Raw genomic sequence first — 24,468 nt, forward strand, 5'->3', positions numbered from 1 at the left:
GGCTAACAGGTCTTTAAATTGAGACGGTGTGAAGTGGGGCGTGGCAGCTGCATACGAATATATCGCTTACTTTTGCCCACCCAAAGACACCAGCCGCCTGACCCGTGGTATATTGTATAGTTTGGCGACCGTACCCCCATACCGCCACTCCACCAGTCGTAAGTGCTTTGTGCAAGCAAATCCTGTGCGACCCTGCAATGATTGAGGGTTATTTGTATTAACCTCATTTTTTCATTGCAGTTAATGGCTTCCCAAATTCTGAGAATTTACCATTTCCGGCAATATGCGGGTTATCCTATTCCTCCTTTCCTTCCCACAAAATGCGTTAGGATTTCTATTGCACTCCATGGCTTCGGTCTGATCGATGCCGGAAGTGTATGCCTTCGCGAAGTGAGCAAACGTCAGGCGTTTCGAGCACCTCTTTAGAGAGATTTGTTTCTTTAGACAGCAAACAACCTATCCAATCTGAACGTTCCCTATGGCCAATAACTTCTGCTCTGCCTCCACTCGGAGTCACATTGCGGCCGTTGAGTACCTCCGTAAGCTTTTCTTAGGGCTCATACACATTTGCGGTTAACCGTGCAGGTGGCTAGACGCGCTGCCAGACGCTTTTTAAGGTTTTGTGTTTACTGTCGGTTTTGTGTTTACTGTCTGTCTGTCTGTCTGTCTGTCTGTCTGTCTGTTTGTCCGTCACACGCATTTTTCTCGGAGACGGTTATAGCGATTGGCACCAAATTTGGTAGAAAGGTGGGAACTGTGAACGCTCACGCATACAGTGAATTACATCCTTTCACGTCGAATTTAAAGGGGGGGTCCCCATACATGCAAAAGGGCGGTGTAAATTTTTTTTTCATCAAATATAGTCATGTGGGGTATCAAATTAAAGGTCTCGACTAGTACTTTTCAAAGCCGATCTTAGTTTTGTCATTCGTTGGAAGGGTGGGGAGCGCGGGAGGTTGCAAGTGATCACTTCTTTAAGGGGGCCATTCTCAGAAACTACCAAACCGAAAAATCTGAAAAAAATCAGGAGGCTGCCACTATATGGTGTCTGGGCTCCGAAATACCTTCCATGCCGATATCTGTTTAAATAAAGTTAATAATAGTATATTACTACAATTTTTTGTAATTGGTTAGAAACCCCCCTTAAGTTCATCCTAGTACCATGAAATTTTGCAGTGATATAGGCTATAATATAGAGCATCTTACCAAGTTTGGTGGAAATCGCACTATTACTAACAAAGTTATAATACCTCAAATTTGTTGCTTCTTTGAAAATTGAAGACTATGAATGTCAATATCACCCGAAAGTGGATACTCTCACATAATATATGGATATATTACGTGCCACGTACTAAGAAATACACAAAACCTTTCGTACCTGAAGCGTCCAGCTTCCGGTTTCCCGACTTGTTGATTTTAATATGTAGCCGCGCATACTTGTACGCCCTACACCGCAACAAAATTTCAAAAACGGCGGTTGAATGGAGAGCTGCGACCCGACTTGCGGTTAACCGTCAACTGGACCGTTCGCCCTAGGCGTTTGTAATGCGCTGTTAACTGCCAGTTAATAGTGTACAGGTGTATTTTGCAGGCGTGAGTTTCCATACAGAGAAATTTATAGTTGAACCACTCATGAAATTTTGTGTCTTGTCGTTTGATGGTTTCCGATAATATCTGCAGTAACTAATCGAATGTCGCAACACTCATTCTCACATAACCGAAAAATGTACCCTCGTTCTTTTTCAGTTTTCGAAAACAAATTGGAAATTAAGATGGCACCAACTAGCTCAACGGCGTCCATTTCATTTGCGAACAGAATGTTCACTGTCATTTCAACCGCGACTTGAGGCTACCCGCGGCACCCAGTCCTTAAATCATGGGTGGGGGGTGGTGTTTTTTGGAAATCATTACGGTAAAGTTTGAATTGAATGAATTGAATTGAAGAAGATCAGGAGGATATGAAAAGAAATAGGAGGGTCCCCCTTTCTAATCCTTTTCAAGAATTGTAGTGGTCTTCCCCCTAAAAAAATCGTGGCACTTCACTTTCATGACAAAGCCGGTGGATTTAATTTCGAACCACAACCCCACAAGGGTAAAGGAGGGAATGAAGGAACAAAAAGGAGATCCCCTCTTTCAAGTTTCGTTAGAAAATCTTGCCGGCCAATCCCCTTAAAAAGTTATGACATCTAAAATGGAGGGAGGGAGCTTGATATCCTTGTGTATCACTAATCAATATAACGCAGGTAACACAACCTGTTCTTTAAAAGTAAGCACTGCTATTAGGGGGTAATATATGACGATCGCATCCATTTCATTTGTGATTCAATTGTGATCTGTTTGGCATTTTAATCGCTCTATTACACGGTTGGACAAACGCCGCGTCTGAAGGTCGCTGCGGCGGGCAACCGCCAATGCGATTAACCGCGAATGCGTATGGGCCTTTAGACTCGTGATTCTCCGAATTCCCCCAACAAGTGCAGACTTCTTCTCTGGATGTCACGACATTCTCCCCAAGTGAGTTTATAGCTTGGTTAAGAAAACCGTCAATTTTCCCATGTTGGATTTTTCAGTTCAAACATGAAATCCTTTTTCTGGGTCTCGGATTTTGCTGATATTTCCGCCTAGGTCTCTTAGGTCGGGGTCAGCTTTCACCTTTTCCAGTATCCCCGCATACGATAGATTTCCTTTGCTGAAGATTAGAATTGCTTCTGGGCAAATTCGTACCTTTGGTTTCTTGTTCTTCCTTTTATTTGCGACCTTAGTCCATCCACTGTTTTTATTTTCCTTAGGCTTCGCTTGCTAGCCGACATTCCCATTTAGGGCACACGCTTTCCCCTTCTCAACTTTTAGTTCCGTTTGTTGGACTAGTCAGCACGCCTTCTGTCTGTCTGGCTGTTTGTCATATATAACGATATATACCGATTGACACAAAATTTGGTTGGAAAGTGGAAACTGTGAACGCTCACACATGTAGTGAGCTACATCTTTCTAAGTTCAGTTTAAAGGGGATGATCCTCATACATGCAAAAGGAGGTGTACATTTCTTTTTTGCACCGAATATAGTCATGTTGTGTATCAAATGAAAGGTCTCGATTAGTACTTTCTGAAGCCAATCTTGCTTTTGATATTTGTTGAAGAAGCGAGAACTGCATGGGATGCCTCTATACTGTACCCAGGCCTGAAAATACCCTTCCATAACGATCTTCTCAAATAAAGTTAATAATGGTGTATTACTATATTTTTGGGAGATTGACTAGAAAGAAAGTTTACCTTAGAGTCGTAAGAGGTAATATAGACTGTATGAAGCGTGAAATTCCCAAATTTGTTCAAAATCGTACTGTATATAACAGCAAGCTGTTTTCATCAAGTGAAGTCAGAGTTTCAAACTTAACGAGGGAGTTCTGTTCTTTCATTAAATAAAAAGACTCTTTCATAACAGTGCATTTGATTCAAAACTACTTTACTTTGGGCAGGTGACCAAACTACCGGTGATAGGGAAGTATCAATCGCCGAATATGCATTGCGTGATCCTCTCTTGTTTGGTGACTATAGAAATGCTGTGAATGAATCAGAACCTCGATTCTACGAAGACCTCCTCGATTACAAGGCAATATACAATCTTTTCCAAGAGGTATGATATTTTAGGTTTTTAAGACTTTCTTTAACATTAATGGCATCTAGATTCTTCAAGAATATTGTGAAAGAAGAGGGAGGATGAATTTGGTGCTTTTTGAAGACTGTTTGGAGCATCTGACCAGAATACATAGGACGCTTAGGATGCATAGAGGCCATGTGCTTATAGCAGGAGTGGGAGGTAGTGGCAAGCAGAGTATTACACGTTTGTCATCTTTTGCTGCAGGTAATCCATTTTGTATCAGAGAAACAACATTATTGAATGCTCTATGGAGATCTAATTATTGGAAAATGGTTATACCCAGAATGCAGCGTCTTCAGCATTACACTGAGCCGAGGATATAATGAATCATCCTTCAGAGAAGATCTCAAGAAACTTTACAATCTGGCGGGCGTTGATGCTAAGAAAACAGTTTTCTTATTCACTGCGGCCCAGGTATCTGATTAGTATGATTTTTTAATTAGGATCGTATTCACCAAAAGTCACGAATAAATTTAGATAGCGGAAGAAGGATTTTTGGAGTTAATTAATAACATTTTAACGGTCGGCTTTATACCAGCACTTTTTACTGACGAGGAAAAGGATGCGATTGTCGGGGCTTGCAGGTCTAACGCCGAGAAAGCAGGACTAGCACCAACTAAGTACTGAAATATAACCTTTACTTGGCGGCCTATCTATTTATCTATCTATCGCTATCTTCCATTGGTATTTTAGAGACTCAGTTTGGTCATACTTTCTGAACGTGTGTGCAGAGAACCTACATGTAGTGCTCTGCATGTCCCCAAGCGGCGATGCTTTGAGAAATCGTTGTCGAAATTTCCCAGGATTAGTGGGTAGCACCTATATCGATTGGGTGTTTCCCTGGCCACAACAAGCACTGTCGGCTGTAGCTGAAGGTTTTTTGATGGAGCATCCGATGGTAACTCTTCATATTTTCAAGCTGCCAAAACATTTCAAAACCTTTTTCTTTTCAGATACCGGAAATTCATAGAAAGTCAATTATTTCACACGTAGTTCATGTTCATACAACGATTTATCCTTACTCGCTTGAATATATGCAGAAACTCCGCCGAGCCAATTATGTCACGCCAAAACACTATTTGGATTTCATAAACACTTACCTACAACTTATTGGTAAGTATTTCCTAATAACGTAATCTAGTTGAATAGTACTATTTAAATAGCCATTTACTGTGTTAACCACTCTGTACTTTTACCACGCGAGCACTATCGAAAAGGATGAGGATGACGGGTTTTATGTTAGTGCTCAATGGAATGTGGCCAATGGAGTTGTGGTGATGATGGGCGCCTGCACTTTTTTGCCGTTCAATTGTAGGACAAGCAGATACCGCAACATGACATCACGCGGCTTTCGTTGAACAAGCAGTCAGTGTAGGGATTCCATAATAAATGATATGCTTTTTAAGGGCTTTGTAAAGAATCAGCTAAGTTACTATCCTGCTACTATCCTGCGAAAAGTAAAGTATATGCTACTAACTTCATCGTGTGATGTTAACCTTTATAGGTTTAGCTCTTTTGTGAAAAGTAAACATATGCGTTTTGGCCTCATTGATTTTTATATCCCAAATATGGTACTATTTGCCGCGAACTACCGAGTAGCTTTCGAACGCTTTGGCTACCTTATCGAGGCGAAGGCTCGGAGTATGTCGTTAACAAATTAGATCGAACTGTTGATAAGGAATAACGCTTTACCCAAGTGGCGCAAATAATGTTTGGTTTCTTTAGACCGCAAGAAATTATCTTCCTTATTTGTAGTTCAGATTTTATTGAAGACATAACCAAATTGTTAATCACGATCAAGGAAATCTAGCCAATAAACTTTTATCTTTTATCACGATCTTAAGGGCGTAACGATAATGGCGAGAGGTTTGTAGATTTTTACAGTGGAGCTACAGCTCCTCATTGGTGGCACTTTGTTAGCTTGCCCTAAGGTTAATCGTGTTTTAACTGACACTGTACGAGCAATCATGTTGATCATTTTGCGATATACACAAGATTTAGGAATTATTTTCTGAATGTGCGTAACAAGAGGAGCGTTGACATTGGGCACGAAGGTTATCACCATCTATTGGTGGCTTACCTTTACTTGCGTGTTGCGTCTATCATTTCTCGCAGAAGTGGAGAATCGCGACTGCTCAAGTATAACTGGTGCTCCGAGGTAGAGGGGAGGAAGACGGGGCGGTAACCCTGTCGGCTGAACCAAAACCAAGTGGCCCAGAAGAACCTCCACGAGGTGGCACCGGGAAACGGTGTATCACATTGGCTTGCCGGTCGTGATATAGTAGGCGAATGTTTCGAGGCCTAGCAAGGGCGATCAGACCCGAGTCTGCACTCTTCTGAAGTGGCTTCGGTCGCGAAACCTTACCAGGGGTATACTGGTACCATGGGAACCGGCGTAGCCCCTGGACTCTAATACTTCAGGAGAAATCCTGTCGTATCTGAGTACAGCTCGGTTGTTTGCGGTTGGCCCCCTTGTGGGAGTTTCATGGTGGCTGTGGTTGTGCTCAAGCGAGATGAGACCTTCGGGCCTCGACGTGGTGTTGCGTATCAACACGGGTGCCGTACTCCATAGTTCGGTAGAGATTTAGGTATTCTTGCATCCACCAGTATGAATGCTAACCCATGCACTTGGTATAGACTGGTACCGTTGTTTGCTTGTCGCAGCGGGGCTCTGATTGTGGTCCCAAATTCAATCCGCGTTTTAAAAGAACGGTAGGATTAATCCTACGTTCAACAATAAGCCGTCCCGTAAGGGAGGGGGGTTTGGCCGCGAGGCTTAGGTACCTTCAATGGCTCATGTGCAGTAGAACACTAGGCTTGCTCAAGTATAACTTTGACCGCATATATTATTCAGCTGTCTCTCGACAGTAGGAGGGCCATCCTGCTGGTCGAGCAGCGGACACCTTGAATAGTTTGCTTGAAAATATTTATGAACATTGGGCCACCATTGAAAATGCTCTTTTCTCGGACGCTGTTCAGGTCGCCGGCTATGACTTGAAGGGAAGTGATAAACTCTGGCTGATTGTGAAATCGTGGTAGCGGCTCGATGGAAGGAAGGGCTTGAAGACTTCATTGATCGCTGTGGCTTAAGCAGAGCGCAACAGGCTCCAACTCCGATACCGTGCGAATGGTCCTCGACAAAAGGGAATTTGTTATTGCACTGGTCACAGAAGCGTAAGATGCGCGATGATTTCAGAACCGTATACCGCATCACGATGGTCCTGTGAGGGATGTTAATGGTCAGCTCCTCATCCACAAGGAGCCGAAAAGTAGAAGGAACACTACACGACGGTTCTGAACCTTATAACATCCAGTGAAGTTAAGCTCAGTAACATGTGGATATGGATTGAACTGTACAAATAACCTTGGAAGTCAATACCCTTAAAAGGGGTAAAGCCGCTGGGTTTGACCGCTTTCGTGTACAAATATTCAGTTTCTGCAAAGTTACTGCTTCCACTTATAGATCTGAAACCTTTCTCCGATTGCAAGGAAACCTGTGTTGAGTGTGACAATTGGAGTAGTCTGTGCCCGCTGCCTGATGTGGCAAGGATAACAATAAATAAAATCCTGGAATGTATGAAGAACCACCTTGAAAACTTGATCGATAGAGAGTGGGTTGATTTCCGTCCTTTTGCATTGATCACATCAATACAATTAAGATCTTCACTTCACCTGATTTTCATCGACAGTGTCAAAAGGAAATGCATTCTAGACGCAGACAGCCAAATGACCTAACCAATGCAAAAACCTTATTAAAATGGGTTTATTTTCTGTCTTCCTGCCACATACATTTTCTCAAAACCGGTTAGTCCTGTTGATATGAAATTTGGTGGTGGTGGTGACGCTTTTAGTTTAAAATGAGGCTGCCATACATGTGAAAGGCGAGTGTAACAGTTTTTCTCACCGAATGTAGTCTTGTGGGGTATTAAACGAAAGGTCTTGATTAATACCTTCCAAAGAAAGTCATAATTTTTTCCGTAAACTTCTTCTTTCAGAAACTACCCAACCAAAAGTCTACCAAAAATAGCGAAGCTGCCACCATATGGCGTGTAGACCTCAAAATACCCTCCATACCGATGTCTGTTTAAATGAAAACAAGTCGGAAAACGGTAGTTTCTGAGAATTGCTCCAAAAAAGAAATTATCACTTTCGACCGCCTGCAGTCCCCACCTTTCCAACAAATGTCAAAACTAAGACCAGCTTCCAGAAAAACTTACCGGGACATTTCATTTGATACCCCACATGACTATATTTAGTGAACAAAATTCACACCCCCGCTTTGCATGTATGGGGACCCCCTTAAGTTCGACCTAGAATAATCTAACTCACTGCATGCGTGAGTTATAGTATAGTATATTGCCTACCATTTGGTGTGGACAAAGACTTAACAAAGTGTATATTTTTACATTTATTATTACTATATTTTGCAGAAGTTGATTGGATACCACCTTGCAGTAATATAGGCTATAATATGGAGCGCGACACTTTCAATTTGGTGAAGATCCGACTATTACTAAGAGAGTTATCTTTTTCAGCCTTTGGCTCGTTCACAAGCGGGTCGGGTCGTCGTGATTGGTTTCGCTATTTTGTTTTATCAAAAGCCTGATCTGGATGCAATCGCGAGGCTTTCAAATCTTCATCTAGCATATCAAGCCACCGTTGTTTCGGCCGGTCTTTTGGTCGCTTACCATCGACTTCAATGTTCAGAAAATTTTTTCGCTTGGTGAATTCTCGGCAGCGCGAATTATGTGACCATATTCCATATTTCCACGATCAATGCAACCCCATATCGATCCCGGATATCCTCATTTCGGATGTGATCAAGGTGTGTCACGCTATTAGTCCAACGCAACATCGTCGCCTCCCTTACCAAAGCGGTTTTGATACACCCACCACACTTCGGATTTTACTTTTTGGATAGTGCTAGAGCAGTCGGACCCAGTCCACGAGTTCTTCCAGCATTAGATGTTGTCGTAGAATCCACCAGATAAGTTTGCGTGGTACACGGTCGAACGTTGTTTCTCCATGAGTAATCGCGTAGCGTGTATAGCATCAATTTCTGACAAATCGAACTTGATTCACGGTTATTTCAACGATTTCGCGAGTATAGTTTTCAAGAATGCGTTCAAAAGCTTTCACGGTATGGGACAACAAAAAGATGGAACAGTAATTTGAACATTCTGCTGGACTACCTTTCTTTTTCCATATTGGAACTGTAGTACTTTCTTGCCAGCTAAATGTTATTCTACCTTCCGCAATAACCTGATCAAGGAATTCACTGAGCCGCCGTGCAGGCTCTTCGCTTTCCAGAGTTGAGATGCGATGTCGTCAGGCCCAGTTAATATTCCCAATTTCATTCGGTTTGTTGCTTCCTCGATTTCAGTTGCACTGATAGGTGGCATTGCTCCAAATGTCGGCAATGATTGTGGAAGTGGAGGATGATCAAATTTTCCAGTTTAAATCTGCCCGAAAATTTCTCGCCATCTATCTGTTACGGCTTGAAGGTCGGTAGGCAAAATACCGTTCTTGTCATTAACGCAACAGAAGTGTTCGATATCCTGTGTGCGTTCGTGTCGGCTTTTGACAAGTCGATACAGACCTCTCTCGCCATCCCGAGTGTCCAGTTTATCGTAAAGATCTTTGTATTTGACCGCTCGGGTGACAGCGATCACCTTTTTTGCTTCCCGGTTGGCATTCTTATAAATTTGCCAATTGGCCAGCGTTTTATCGTTGTGAAACTTGTGGTAGGGGCGTTTTTTTCACGGATCTTCATTTCACCATCGTCATTCCAATGCTAAGTATCTCAGTTGATGAACGCCCTACCTGGCTTAGTGACCCTGATGGTTGCAGAAGCCGCTTGTGAATCGTGTCCTTAATTTGGTTCCACGATTCTTCCACATTCGTAATAGTTGGTAATCGCTAAGTGTGATCATTTCTTCTTTTTTCTCACGAAATTGCCACCGCATGCCGGATCAGTGCGTTCATCGCGCTTTTTTATTGGTGGCATGATTTGCAAGATGGCAATTAACGACCGATGTTTCGGTACGATATGTCTCATAGGGAACGGTTTTGCAATCAGTGACGGAGGTAAAGTGTCGCCGTCTTATGACAATATTATCGATTTGCGTTTTACTATTTCCACTATAAAATGTAGGAAGATGAGACAATCGCTTAATGAGCCATGTATTCATAGGTACAGGGTCATGGGTGACCGCAAAATCGACTATACCTCACCACTCTCATTGCGCGTTCCAAAACTCTTTCCCCATGGCACCTATTACCGTCTGCTTTTTCACTCACATAGGAATTAGGGTAGCCTGCAGTGATGATATAGTCATCAGCTGGAACGTTGTAGGTCTTTGCATCGAGAAATTGCCAGAACGCATCTTTCTCGGCAGGATCATCCTGCAATGACCGTTTATGTTTCATAATTGAAAGGCGAAGCTTCTCGTTTTCGACTTGTCTCTTGTTATCGATGGCCATGAAATCTTTCCTCGATCACTTCGATTACACATGACATTTGCTTTCTTACCGACTCATGCACCTTAGCCAAATTGCTTTGTATTTGGGAAGATAGGCAAGTAGAGATGGACAGGAGGCAGACACTAACGAGACCGAGGTCGGAATAACAATCTCAAGACTGCCAACGAATGGGGTACTCCAGGAGCATATTACTCCGGGCAGTGGAAAGAGCTGGTTCTCAGATATGGTTGACGCGCTATGTCCTATTAAGGTACAAATATATATAATATAATTACGATTAACTAATTTAGTAATATATAAGACCCCAAAGAAAAACAAAAATACAAGGCTGATGAAACAGCGTTGCAAGAGATGCGATGGACAGGAACCGGCTTAGTGGAGAAGAGCCACTACACCACATATTATAGTGGCCATCCAGTAAATCATGTGCTCGGAGTAGGTTTCTTAGTCAGCCAAAAAATGAAACCTGCTGTTATCGGCTTTGAAAACATAAGCGAAAGGCACTCTGCGCTTGTGGGGCAAACTTGGAAATATAAGCCTCATTAATGTTCACGCCCCTACAGAGGAGACTGCAGAGTCGGTGAAGGATACCTTCCACGAGGCAGTAGAACGAACCCTCGGAGCATGTCCAAAGTATGATATTAAAATCATACTTGGGGATTTGAACAGCCAAGTAGGGACGAACCACTTATTTAGGCGATACATTGGTTCCCAATATTGACTCGGATCAACATCTGGTTGGCATTGTGCTCCGGGATCGAAAAACAACATAACACAGAATATCCTTTTACAAGGCAGTGAAAGCTAACACTGAACCCATCAACAGCACAACCCCCGCAACACCAATAAGGGGAAGTGGATGAAATATCAGCAAATGATCATTGATATGGCCACAAAGATACTTGGTTTCAGTCGCAAAAAAGTCGAAACGGCTGGTTCAACGATGAATGTAAGGTAGCAATGGAACGGAAGTATGCCACATACCGAGTAATGTTGCATTCTCCAATGACGTGGGCACGCGTGGAGACTTTTCACTAACTTTGTCGAATGGAAAAGCGACTTTATAGACGGAAAACGGAAGGGAGAACCAACAGGTGTGTGAACTTGTTTTACCAAAAAGTCAGCAGGATTAAGCTCGATGTTCATAATGCCGAGAGAAAGAGAGAAATCTGAATCCCTAGAGAATGAGAATATTGGAGCGATGGGTTGAAAATGTTGATGATGTTCTCATCGGCGCTATCTTGCTAGGTCGGATCACCCTATACGCCCAGAATATAATTGGCCCATACCAAAGAGGCTTCACTCCAGGCAAATCAGCAGCAGATCAGATTTGCTCTGCGCAGCAAGCGATAGAAAAATGTTAGAATATGTCAGTTGCACCATTTTTTCATCGACTTTAAGGCCGCTTATGATAACATAGCTAGGGTACAACTATACACCACCATGAGCGAATTCGGTATGCCTACGATATTGATAAGACTGAGGATAAAAGCAACAGGATTACTCTCGAGACATCAACAACGGTCTAAGATAAGGGGATGCCCTATCATGCATCCTCTTTAATCTGGCCCTGGAAAAAATGATTCGTAATGCTGAGGTAAACGCGAGGGGAACCAATCTCTTTAAGCCCACCCAACTACTGGCGTATGCTGATGATACCGACATCATGGGAAGAACAACCCGAGGCGTACAAACTGCCTCCATTCCGATCGAGCAGGTGATCTGATCTGTTGCTGATTTGCCTGGAGTGAAGCCTCTTTGGTATGGGCCAATGATGTTCTGGGCGTGTGGGGCTATCCGGCCTAGCAAGATAGCGGAGAATATCTTATAGATGGTACTCAGCAACGTGATACCTCTATAATTGCTGCACTGTGTGATATCTACCTTTTTATGTATGAAACAGGTAATGCCTCGTTGCCTCACGGCATTGATTCGCTGTCCCATACTTTAAGCACAAGTTGATGAACCACTTGGTGAACTGGTCGCCTCGATATTTAACCAATTCGGCTGTAATTCCATCGGTTCCTGGCGACTTAAGATTTTTTAGCCGATCAGTTGCACGGACTCCTAAACTTGGTGGTGGCAGTATTTGTCCGTCGTGTTCAGTTGGCGGGACCTCCAACTCATCGATATTCTGGTTGTTCAGAAGCTCATTAAAGTACTCAACTCATCGCTCTAATATGTTCATTCTGTCGGAAATCAGATTTCCCTCTTTGTCTCGGCAGGATGAGCATCGTGGTGTATAATATAAGGTTGCATCCTGCTGATTTGTTGGTAAAACTTGCGCGCCTGGTGCGGGTGCTCCCTGTACTTTTCTAGTTCACAGACTTGTTGGTTCTGCCAGGCTTCCTTTTTCCGTCTGTGAAGTCGTTTCTCCGCTTGGCGGAGTTCGTGACAAGTCTCTGCGCGTGCCTGCGTTCTTTGAGAATGCAACATTACTTGGTATGCAATATTCTTCCGTTCCATTGCTAGCTTACATTCATCGTCAAACCAGCCGTTCCGACTCCTTTTGCGGCTGTGGCCAAATATGTTTGTGGCCGTATAAATGATAACGGGTGGTTGTGATGATCATTTGATGATGCTTCATCTCCAGGTGCTCTGTTGACTGCGGTAATTGCGGCATCCATTTCCCTCTTATAGGTGTCGCGGAGGGCTGTGTTGTGGATAGCTTCAGTATTAAATCTCACCTGATTGTCATAAAGGACCGCTTTCCGCGCAAACCAGGTACTTCCAACAACGTGTGACCTTGCTAATTAAATAATCCGCAGTTCGTTATCATTTGTATTTTCGTGTAAGCTGTGGGAGCCAACGTATCGCCTGAATACGGGCTCCTTCCCTACTTGGCTGTTAAAAACCCCAAGTATGATTTTGATATTATATCTGGAACAGGCTTCGAGGGTTCGTTCTACTGCCTCGTAGAAGGTATCCTTCTCCGACTCTGCACTCTCCTCTGTGGGGGGTGAACGTTAATGAGGCTTATATTTTTAAAGTGCATAGCCGTTCGCTTATGTTTTCTAAGCCGATAACAGCAGGTTTCTTTTTTTGGCTGACTAAGAAACCTACTCCGAGCACATGATTTACTGGATGGCCACTATGGTGTAGCGGCAATTCTCCAGGTAAGCGATCCCTGTCCAACGCATCACCTGTAACGCTGTTACATCAGCCCTATGTTGGGATAGGGTATCGGCTAGCTGCTCCTCAGCTTCATCTCTGTACACGGAGGGCATGTACCATTAGAAAATGCGCAAATCGTTATTCCGTTGTCGTTGCCGGGTTCGTTGTTGTGTCATCCGTCCGGTCCGGGGTTCCTGTTGCGGCTTCGTAACAAGTTGTTTTCCGTGTAGAGTTGTCAGCCCTACCCAACCCCCAACCTGGAGGACTAGGTGGTACAATTCGTCCCTTTTTAGGCGAAGAAGACCCGCTTTCAGCCTTCTCCGTATGCAGCTTGTCGTTAAAAAAGAGCTCCCAGCGATCACCTCGTTGAGGGGGAGATAAGATTTGGCAGTAGAGCTGTTGGTGTTGGTTCATCAGGCATTTTCCAGGTTTTATGCTCCATCGTTACCAATCCATGTTTCGTCCGGGGATCTATACTAGCCTTTGACCCCCAATCGGTGATGCTTTTCATGAAACTTGAACTGGAAGACGAACGAGGCTTCAATGAACCATGGCTTCTTTTCTTAAACACCTGGATTACGAATATGTCATTTGCTATAAAATCATAGACAAGTAGAATTGATAAATACTGAACTGAATTGAAGATAAATACCAAAAAAAAAACGAAGATTGCAGTCTTCCTATCTGAATTTTAATAGGCATGCTCGAAGGCGTTAATCAGTTTCTTTATTTTGATAACCCTATTTCTGCTGACGACAGACAGACCATCAAAGAAAACGTTCTAGGAATGTGGCCTTATAAGAGGTCGTTTTTCTAATTCGCACCAGGTCTCCATCCTCCTCTTTCCCCGCAGCATCTCATAGAGCAGGGAGCGCAGTCTGTCAGATAATTCCTCAATATACTCTAGAAGTAGACTGGCACATGGACAGAATGTTCTACTGTTTTTGACATGTGTATGTATCTGCCAATTTCTGGGATCAAGCGTAAGAGTAAGAGCTTGCGGACCACAGAGCTACTTCATGGTATAAAATTTGCAAGTTCATCTCTGGAAGGTCCTCACAGGTGTAGTAACAATTGCATACTACAGAGTTTGAGTTGCTATCTAGCTCCTGCCAGCAAAAAGCGTTGCTTCTATTTATCGTGCTACCGAGTGGTATTTTAACTGAATTATACTCTGTCGTTCTGGTGCATTTGTCCTTTCTTTTGTCTGATTGCTGTGCCAAAAGGCGAAGGTTATGTTAACCCTTCCGCCGTTCATCAATATATAGAAGATTTGTAACAGCTGGGTGCCATGCAAACTGGCGTTATCGCGTTCATAACTAAATTTGTCAGTTGCAGCCGCTGCACTCTACAAAGTGTCCTACAGCGCGACTCTGCTTCTTCCATAAGCTTGGAAAACTCTCTGGATGTTAACTTTCCGGGAGGTACTACTGCACGATGAGTCAATCACTTCGAACGCGATATATTGATTGTCAGTTATTGAGAAATTTTCTAGGACTCAATCCCTGGGTATGCTACTTCTGTTGCCTGGGACCACAGACATTATCCTCCCGAGCGTTCTGTGTTAGAAATAGGTTGAAAAAGCTTCTTCCTCAGGCTTGGGCCCGAACCCAAGGTTGCCTGAAGTTTCGAACCCAGATTGAAGTGATATCTGATAAGCCAAGATGCCATGAGCTGGGATAGCTTAGAAAATTAGTATTTGAAGAGGAACCTTGGAATTATGAACATTAGTCCTTGGGCAATTATAAAATCGCTTTCTCTGGCTTAATGAAGGCTTTCCTTTATGGCTCGATTTCAATTTTTTCCTTATACTTAATTGCAGTCACCCGCTCCATAAGTTATGGTATTCATTTCTTAATGTTTAACTGATGTCATACCATGTTGATGCACCATATATAGTTTCGTATATCTTTTTGGCATTGTTTTTTGGTAGTCGTGATTCAAAAAATTGCATTATTTACTTCCAGATACGAAAAACAATTTCATCAAAGCTCAGTGCGACCGCCTTATAGAGGGTATCAACAAAATTGAAGAGTCTTCGCAACAAATTGATCAACTTCGTCTAGTCGTAGCAGAGCAACAAAAAAATGTTCAAATTGCATCGGAAAAGTGCGAGACAATGCTAGCAGGCATAGAGAGTTCCACTGAAGAAGCAAATACTAAGAAGCAGGAAGCTTCTGAAAAATCGGTCGAAGTTGAAATTAAAAGCAAGCAAATCGCCATCGAGAAAACCGAAGCCGAAGAAGCCCTGGCAGCCGCATTGCCTGCTTTGGAGCAGGCGCGTTTGGCTTTAGCTGATCTAGACAAATCAGATATTACAGAAATTCGAAGTTTTGCTACGCCTCCTGAAGCTGTGCAGGTTGTTTCTGAATCAGTTGCTATTTTGAAAGGCATAAAAGACATATCGTGGAAGTCGGCGAAGGCTATGATGTCAGACAGTGGGTTTCTGCGTAGCTTGTTGGAGATGAATTGCGATGCGCTCACCCCGAAACAGATTTCACAAGTACGAACCCACATGAAGCGTTCCAATCGGCTAGATGAGATGAAGTTCATATCCAAGGCCGGGTATGGATTATTGAAATTTGTTCAGGCTGTCTTGGGATACAGTGATGTATATCGAGAAGTAAAGCCCAAGAAGGATAGAGTTCAGTACCTTGAGCAAGAGCTACAAATTCAAATCAAAACTTTGACAAAGTTGAATTCTGAAATACAATCCCTTGAGGCGAAGCTTAAGGATTTGAATCAGCAGTTTGCAGATGCCATGAAGGAGAAAGGCGTACTTACGGACATGATGAACCAGGCGGAAAGACGGTTGTCTGCATCGGATCAGCTAATTAAAGGGTTAAGCTCGGAAAAGATTCGATGGAAGCAAGATTTAGAGAATTTACATATTGAGCAATCTCAACTCATAGGCAAGTGTTTGGTTTCAGCAGCATTCTTGGCGTACACAGGAGCATTTTCCTGGGAGTTTCGAAAAACTATGGTTTTCGACGACTGGCTTGAGGATTTGAAAGACCGTGAAATACCCATCACACTTCCATTTCGTATCGACCAAGCCTTAACATCGGACGTTGAAGTCTCACAGTGGACGTCGGAAGGACTCCCGCCAGATGAGTTGTCCATTCAAAACGGAATTTTAACAATCAATGCTTCCCGTTTTCCACTATGCATAGACCCTCAACTTCAAGCTCTTAATTGGATAAAGAAACGTGAAGCTAAAAATAACCTGAAAATTCTATCATTCAGCGATTCAGATTTCCTGAAACACCTGGAAATGGCAATTATGTATGGAATGCCAGTTTTGTTCCAGGATGTGGACGACTACATTGACCCCGTTATTGACAATGTGTTGGAGAAAAATATACAAGTTGTGAGTGGTCGACACTACATCGTTCTTGGGGATAAGGAAGTTGATGTAGATGCGAATTTCAGAATGTATTTAACCACGAAATTTGCCAATCCTAAGTTTGACCCCGCTGTTTATGCTAAGGCAATGGTAATAAATTATACCGTCACAGTCTCGGGCTTGGAAGATCAGCTTTTGAGCGTTGTAGTAAGGAATGAACGTCCTGACCTGGAAGTTCAACGTGAGACACTGATTACCGAAACTAGTGAAAATAAAATCTTATTGAAGGAACTGGAGGATTCACTTTTGAGAGAGTTAGCTAACTCTACTGGAAACATGTTGGACAACGTTGAACTAATTGAAACTTTAGAAAATACGAAGGTCAAAGCTACCGAAGTCTCCGAGAAACTGAAGCTATCCGTTGAAACCGCGAAGGATATAGAAAAACTCCGTGATGGATATCGGCCAGCAGCAAAACGTGGAGCCGTCCTCTTCTTTGTTCTCTCTGATATGTCCTCAGTGAACACGATGTATCAGTATGCATTGAGTTCATATTTAGATGTATTCTCGTTTGCCCTTCGGAAATCAGTTCCAGATACAGTCCTTGCGAAACGCCTGAACAATATTATTCGCACGTTGACCGAGAATGTATACTATTACGGATGTAGCGGAATATTTGAAAAACATAAATTGCTCTATTCCTTTCAAATGACAACAAAGCTGCAACAAAGTGATAAAAAGTTGTCCCAGTTGGAGCTGGATTTCTTTATAAAAGGGTCAATATCGCTACAGAAAAGTGAACGTGCGAACCCGACAAAGTGGTTGGTGGATAAGGGATGGGAAGACGTTTTGAAGCTGGCTAATGACTTCCCGGATTTGTTTGGTACTTTGCCGGAGCATATCGAGAAGAATGTTAGTAACTGGAACGAGGTGAGGCGGTTTTTTATTCTCATTAATATGTATATCGGTTCTACTGAATTTTGGAAAATTTACAAATTATTTTGAGAACTCTTCAAACCATTTCAGAATCTTCCAAAGAAACTTCTGAATTACACCAATTCCCAACTTGATTATTTCAATCTCGGGTTTTAAGGCTTTGTGTGAAACATAATCTTACTAGAATCGATTCGATGTCTATCTGCCCGCCACACTCGATTTATTCAGAATCAGCTGGACAGATTATCACGAAATTTGGTGGGAATGTGTGGTGTGTAAATTCCTTTACACAGTCGTGCCTTTTTGTGATGAGTTTAAAGGGGGATCCCCATACATGCAAAATGGGGGTGTACATTTTTTTCATAGAATATGGCCACGTGGGGTACCAAATGAAAGGGTTCAATTAGCACTTTTCGAAACTGGACGGTATCGGGTGAAACGTAGCGGAGTGAGGGATCAAAATATGATCCCCAAAAAGTGTAACAGGTCCGGTTCTAAGAATCTATCCAACCGAAAAATTTGAAAAAATTACCCACAAAAACAAAAAAAAAAACAAATCACAAATAAAGCCAATAATAGTATATTAAACACATTTTAGGAATTTCGTCAGAAACCCCTCATGAGTAGATGCTAGGAGAACAAAATTTGGCAGTGGTATAAGGGATAATATAAGGCATAATTTTGGGAAGTTTGAAGGAAGGTAGATATATTTGTACATTAAACCAGCGGTATACAACATACGTACTGTATATGTACATGTAGTCTGTATGCTTTTCTGCACGAAGGAAATCCGAAATATGTGTACGGTCAATTTATATACGTACATATATAAATATCATCACCAACGGCACCACAACCCGGCGGTATCCGGCCTAGGCCTACCTTAATAAGGAACTCCAGATACCCCGGTTTTGCACCGAGGTTCGCCAATTCAATTCCTAAAAGCTATCTGGCGTTCTAACCCACGCCATCGCTCCATCTCAGGCAGGGTTTGCCTTGTCTTCTTTTTCTACCATAGATATTGCGCTTATAGACTTTCCGGGATTAAGTGACCCGTCCACTGCAGCCTGTTGGGTCGGATTTTATCCAAAACCAGATGGTCGTGATGTGGATCATGGACTGCGTCGTTATGCAGGCTACGGAATCGTCCATTTTTATGTAGGGGGCCAAAAATTCTTCGAAGGATTCATGCCTCGAACGCGGCCAAGACTTCGCAATTTTTTTTTCTAAGAACCCAGGTTTCCGAGGAATACATAAGGACTGACAAGATCATAGTCTTGTACAATATGAGCTTTGATACTATGGTGAGACGTTTCGAGCCGAACAGTTACTGAAAGCTGAAATAGGCTCTGTTGGCAGCCAAGAACCGTGCGCGGATTTCGTCGTCATAGCTGTTATTGGTTGGAATTTTCGATCCTAGATAGGAGAAATTTTCAACGGTCTCAAATTTGTAGTCGCCTATCTTTATTGTTTTCATTTGACCAGTGTGATCTTGTTAGTTCTTTGGTTTTTGGCGCTGACGTTGCAGCCCGAGATCTCGTGCCGCCGGATGAAGGTAGACTGAACATCTCGGGTTCTTCTTCCCATAATGTTATTATCGTCAGCATAGCCCAGCAGCTGCGTGAACCTGAGGAGGTTGGCGTCTCTGGCATTTACGTCTGTATCGCGGATCACTTTCTGCGGGGCCAGGACGCATGATAGGGCATATCCTGGCCTTAGACCGTTGTTGATGTTGAATGGTCTCGAGAGTGATTTTGCTGCTTTTATATCGCCTCGCACATTGGTCAGGGTCAGCCTAGTCAGTCTTATCAATTTCGTTAAGATACCGAATTCTCTCATGGCCATGTAAAGTTTCATTGGGGTTCTGACTATCCTGCCGCAGGCGGATTTAACGTCGATGAAAAGATGGTGCAACTGGTAACTGTTGCACAGAATGAATGGGCCAATAATATTCCGGGCATATGGGGCTATCCGGCCTAGCAAGATAGCGGGGAATATCTTATAGATGGAACTCAGCAAGATGATACCTCTATAATTGCTGCATTCCGTGATTTCCCCGTTTTTATGTATGAGACAGATAATGCCCCTTTGCCAGTCGTCAGGCATTGATTCGCTGTTCCATACTTTGAACGTCAGTTGATGAACCACTTGGTGTAATTGGTCGCCTCAATATATAGTAATTCCATCGGCTCCTGGCGACTTATGGTTTTTAAGTCGATAAATTACATGGACTGTTTCTTCTATGCTTGATGGTGGCAGCATTTGTCCGTCATCTTTAGTCGGCGGGACCTCCAACTCGCCGATGTTCTGGTTGTTCAGTAGCTATTGAAAGTAGTCAACCCATCGCTCCAATATGCCCATTCTGTCGGAAATCAGATTTCCCTCTTGTGTCGGCAAGATGAACATCGAAGTGTGTAGGGCTTCATCCTGCTAACTTGTTGGTAAAACTTGCGCACCTGGTGCGGTTGCTCCTCTACTTTCTAGTTCACAGACTTGTTGTTTCTCCCAGGCTTCCTTTTTCCGTCTGTGAAGTCGCTTCTCCACTCGACGGAGTTCATGATTCTACTTTAGGTGGTAAAAATACAATTTAAATCGCCGCAAGAGACGGTATCGGTGGATCTCTTGCTCTCCGCTCTTTTGGCGAGCTTTGCACTTTGGAGTACGTCTTTGGTGTTTCGCTTTCGCTCGTGCGGTCATTTGAAGGTGCAGCCTGCCGTGTCGTTTAAGGATTTGGGTGAAGTCGGTGTTAATGCAGTTTCCTTCCCACAAGTTCGCGTCATAGTGATTAGTCTTTTGAAATGTCGGTTGACGGCAAAGACGCGGCAGGTCCATCGGACCCGCAACTGACCGCCCTTGTCGTGCACGTCCCTCCGTTTTGGTGGCGGAACCCCGAGCTATGGTTCGTGCATTTGGAAGCACAGTGTCCGGGATCACAGCGGACGCGACGCGTTTCAATCACGCGGTAGTCTGCCTGGACGAGGAGTCCATCGTGCCGGTGTCCGACGTTGTAAAATCGGCTTCGTAGTCACTGCCCAAGACCGAATTAATCAGGCGCCTGTCAGTAAGTGAGTCAGCAAAACTGGATCACTTGTTGGCAGGCCTAACGTTGGGAGATCGGACCCAGCCAATTGCTGCGCGAAATGAAACAATTGGGTGTGAGTAAGATCGACGGTTCCTTGGAGGCACTGGCAGCTGCGGCCGACAAAGTGCACGAGGTGCACGTACGCCCGACCATAGCGGCCGTTTAACAGCCATCGGACGAGGTGGGCGACTTAAGGCGCGAAGTAGCCGCCTTAACAGCCAGTGTGGCCGAGATGCGGGCGACGCTGGACGCTCAGCGTTCGGGCGCCAGATCACGAACTCACTCGCGGTCTGCCACCCGAAAAGGACGATCAGGTAGCACGTCGTCAGGACAGTCCACGGACCGAGGGATTTGCTGGTACCACCGCAGATTCGGCGATAAAGTCACTAAATGTACAATCCCTTGTAAATTCACGCCTGCCGCAAAAAACAAGGTCCGCGGGAAGCCCTGGCGACGGCCACCCAGAACGCCCAGACCCTCAGCGGGCGCAACAACCTCGTGGATAATGGCGCGGAGGTTTCGGTTCTTCCTGTACCCCAATATCATAAACTATTTCCACAATCACTGAAACAAGCAGCGGCAAATTCCTCTCGTATCAACACCTACAGGTATAGGCAAGTAGACGTGAGTCTTGGCTTGCGTAGGACATTTTCGTGGCGTTTCATCCTGGCGGATGTCAGCTTCCCCATACTAGGCGCACACTTTCTGTGTCACTATGGATTGCTGGTAGACTAGTCTAGTCTCTTATATATTCCACGACCAACCTTAATTCATCGGGACAAATGGTATCCCACCCAGGTAATATTTTTTCCGTTCTTTTAGAAGACATTACCGACTCTCGTGTTCGGGCACTTACCCAAAAGTTCAGCCAGATTACTACCGAGTGTTGTCTCGCCAAACCAGTGAAGCACAATGTGCGGCACCACATTATCACTACACTACTTCTCGGAGGTGAGTCCTCTACCATCCCAGAAACTGGCTACTGCATGGAAAGAGTTTGAACAACTTGTTCAACAGGGTATCTGCAGGCCCTCAAACAGCTGTTGGTCTTCCCCTTTACATATGGTCCCTAAGTCAAACGGCGAATGGCCCCCATGTGGGGATTACAGAAGGCTAAATGGACAGACTGTTCCTAACCGATATCCAATTCCACTCATCCATGACTATACGCATCACCTCGCGAATTGCCGCATCTTTTCGACCTTGGACTTAACCAAGACTTATCATCAAATCCCTGTAGCTGCTGAAGACATTCCAAAGACGGCAATATGCACACTCTTTGGATTCTTCGAGTTCACCCGGATGACTTTCGGATTGTGCAATGCGGCGCAAACCTTTCAAAGGTTCATTCACTCGATCCTGCGAAACCTCGACTTCTGTTTCGTATATTTGCATGATGTTTTGGTCGCTTACTCCTCAGAGTTTGAGCACTTAGCCCATCTCGAGTGCATTTTTCAACGTCTCCTTGAGGCCGGGTTAGTCCTAAACGTTGAGAAATGTAAGTTCCTTCAAACACAGGTGAGATTCCTCGGCCACCCCATTTCCTCTGAAGGAATACAGCCCGACTCAGACAAGGTGCAAGCGATTATAAGCTTCTCGCGTCCGAAAACTGTAAAGGATTTGCGGAGATTTTTGGGCATGCTAAACTTCTATCGTCGTTTCCTGCCCAAGGCCGCCCAACATCAATCCGTTTTGAACGCGTACTTGTCTGGCCCCAAAACTAAGGACACACGAGAAATCATGTGGTCTGAAGAGGCTATCCGCTCCGTCTATCCGTTCAATAAATCCCGACAGCAACTGGCTAAAGCTACACCCTTGGCATTTCCTATGCAAGATGCACCTCTAGCCGTTTTTGTTGATGCTTTTGACACTGCAGTAGGTGCCGGTCTTCACCAAAAGGTGAATCACGTCTGGCAACCGTTGAGCTTCTTCTCTAGGCAGTGGAACCCCGCTCAACGGAACTACAGTACCTACGATCGTGAACTGCTCGCCGCGCACTTAAGCACCAAATACTTCCGCTTCTCCCTTGAAGGCAGGCCCTTCACAGTGTTCACGGACCATAAGCCTCGCACATATGCTTTGAAACAAAAGCCCGACAAAGCGTTCCCTCGTCAGCTTCGACATCTGAGCTTTATAAGCCAGTTTACGTCAGACATCCAGCACGTGTCCGGCAAGGACAACATAGTTGCTGACGCTTTGTCTCGTGTCTCTGAAGTGAACATCCCCGCCTCACTCAACTTCTCGGCTACTGCCAAGGCGCAGGAGGATGACGCAGTACTTCAGAGGCCCAAATCCAACCCCAAATACAAATTTCGGGAGTTGCCCATCTTCGGCTCGAACCTCTCTCTCTGCTGCGAAGAGTCGGAAATGGAACCTCGGCCATACATTCCGGCCACCTTTCGCAAGGAAGTGTTCCACGCGGTTCACGACTTAGCGCATCCAGCCATCAGGTCAACAAATCGGTTAGTCACCGATAAATACTTCTGGCCCTCCATGAACAAGGATATCGATTCCTGGGCCAGAGAGTGCATCGCACGCCAAAAGTGTAACGTTACCAGGCATGTAAGGAAAGAAGTGGGCTCATTCCCCCGCACTACCAGGCGGTTCCACACAATACACCTCCACATAGTAGGGCCTTTGCGAGACTCGCACGGTTACAAGTATTGCCTCACAATCATCGACAGGTTTACGCGGTGGCCTGAGGCAATACCTCAGAAAGGCATTACGGCGCAATCTTGTGCCGAAGCCCTCTGTCGAGATTGGATGGTCATCACTGACCAAGGAATGCAATTTGAGTTCACCCTTTTCTCGGAGTTAGGAAGACCCCTGGGGTTTAAGTGCCAGCGGACTACTGCATACCACCCGCAATCCAATGGGATGCTAGAATGTTGGCACCGGACGCTGAAAGCCGCCAATACGGTACGCGACGATCCGTCCTGGACCCAAGTCTTGCCTCTCGTCCTACTCGGCCTACGTACTACACGCCGAGAGGAATTTGCTGCCAGCCCCGCGGAGCTGGTATACGGGGAGAACCCGAGACTCCAAAGTGATCCGGTCTTCGACAAGAGATCGGGTCTCACAGAATCGGGGTTGGTGCGTCTGCTGAGAGACAATCTCCGACGCATCAAGGCCACTCCTCCCACCCAACACTCGTCCGCACCTGTCTGTGCGCCCAAGGAGCTGGACATGTGTACGCACGTGCTGGTCAGGACGGATGCCGTCCGGAAGCCGCTGCAGTCTCCTTATGAAGGCCCGTACCGCGTTCTCGAGCGGGAAGAACATTTTTCCCAGGTCGAAATCGGTGGACACAAAAAGGCAGTCCCCCTATCCAGGCTGAAGGCCGTGTTCACCCCTAAACAACGGCGCGTTCGCTTCAAGGACTGATGAGGAACACAGTTCCGGATTCGGTCGCTGAAACCCCTCGGTTTCATCTAGGGGCGGAGTGATGTGGCGCGGCAGGATTCGCAGCATTCGAAATTTATTTCAGCTTTCGAAATTTATTTCCAATGTTGCGAATACCAGCGGACAGATGACGTCACCGGCGCTCTCCACTCAGTTTAGACCTCGCTACAGGAGTGAAGAGCAGAGTAGGTGACGACAGATGTCATATTTAAAAAAAGTTCGCTAATAGTAGCTGGATTTCCTTCAAACCACTGTCAAATTTTGTATTTCGAGCCTTCACACCCTACGCTTCACTTGATATCCAATATGGGAACAGTTTCGGAAGGTACTAGTGCATGGCTACACTCTGTGAAAAAAAAAATTCCATCCCATGCATGATTATGCGTAGGTCGGGTAGGTGGGAGAAAAATGTCCACCCGTGGATAAAATACCTATGGAAGGTTATCCAGA

General features: G+C 44.5%; 1 protein-coding gene across 1 annotated transcript in view; it reads left to right on the plus strand.

Moving 5' to 3' along the window:
* Positions 1 to 24,468, plus strand: part of LOC119652058 (dynein heavy chain 10, axonemal) — a 300,796-nt gene that overhangs the window by 201,937 nt on the left and 74,391 nt on the right. Inside the window, 7 exon segments of the mRNA XM_038055995.1 lie at positions 3,474 to 3,631; positions 3,682 to 3,859; positions 3,939 to 4,069; positions 4,133 to 4,275; positions 4,349 to 4,553; positions 4,609 to 4,768; positions 15,220 to 17,528. Of these exon segments, the coding sequence (XP_037911923.1) occupies positions 3,474 to 3,631; positions 3,682 to 3,859; positions 3,939 to 4,069; positions 4,133 to 4,275; positions 4,349 to 4,553; positions 4,609 to 4,768; positions 15,220 to 17,528 (3,284 nt within the window).

This window comes from Hermetia illucens, chromosome 3 (assembly GCF_905115235.1).
Source record: "Hermetia illucens chromosome 3, iHerIll2.2.curated.20191125, whole genome shotgun sequence".
Classification (NCBI taxonomy): Eukaryota; Metazoa; Arthropoda; class Insecta; order Diptera; family Stratiomyidae; genus Hermetia; species Hermetia illucens.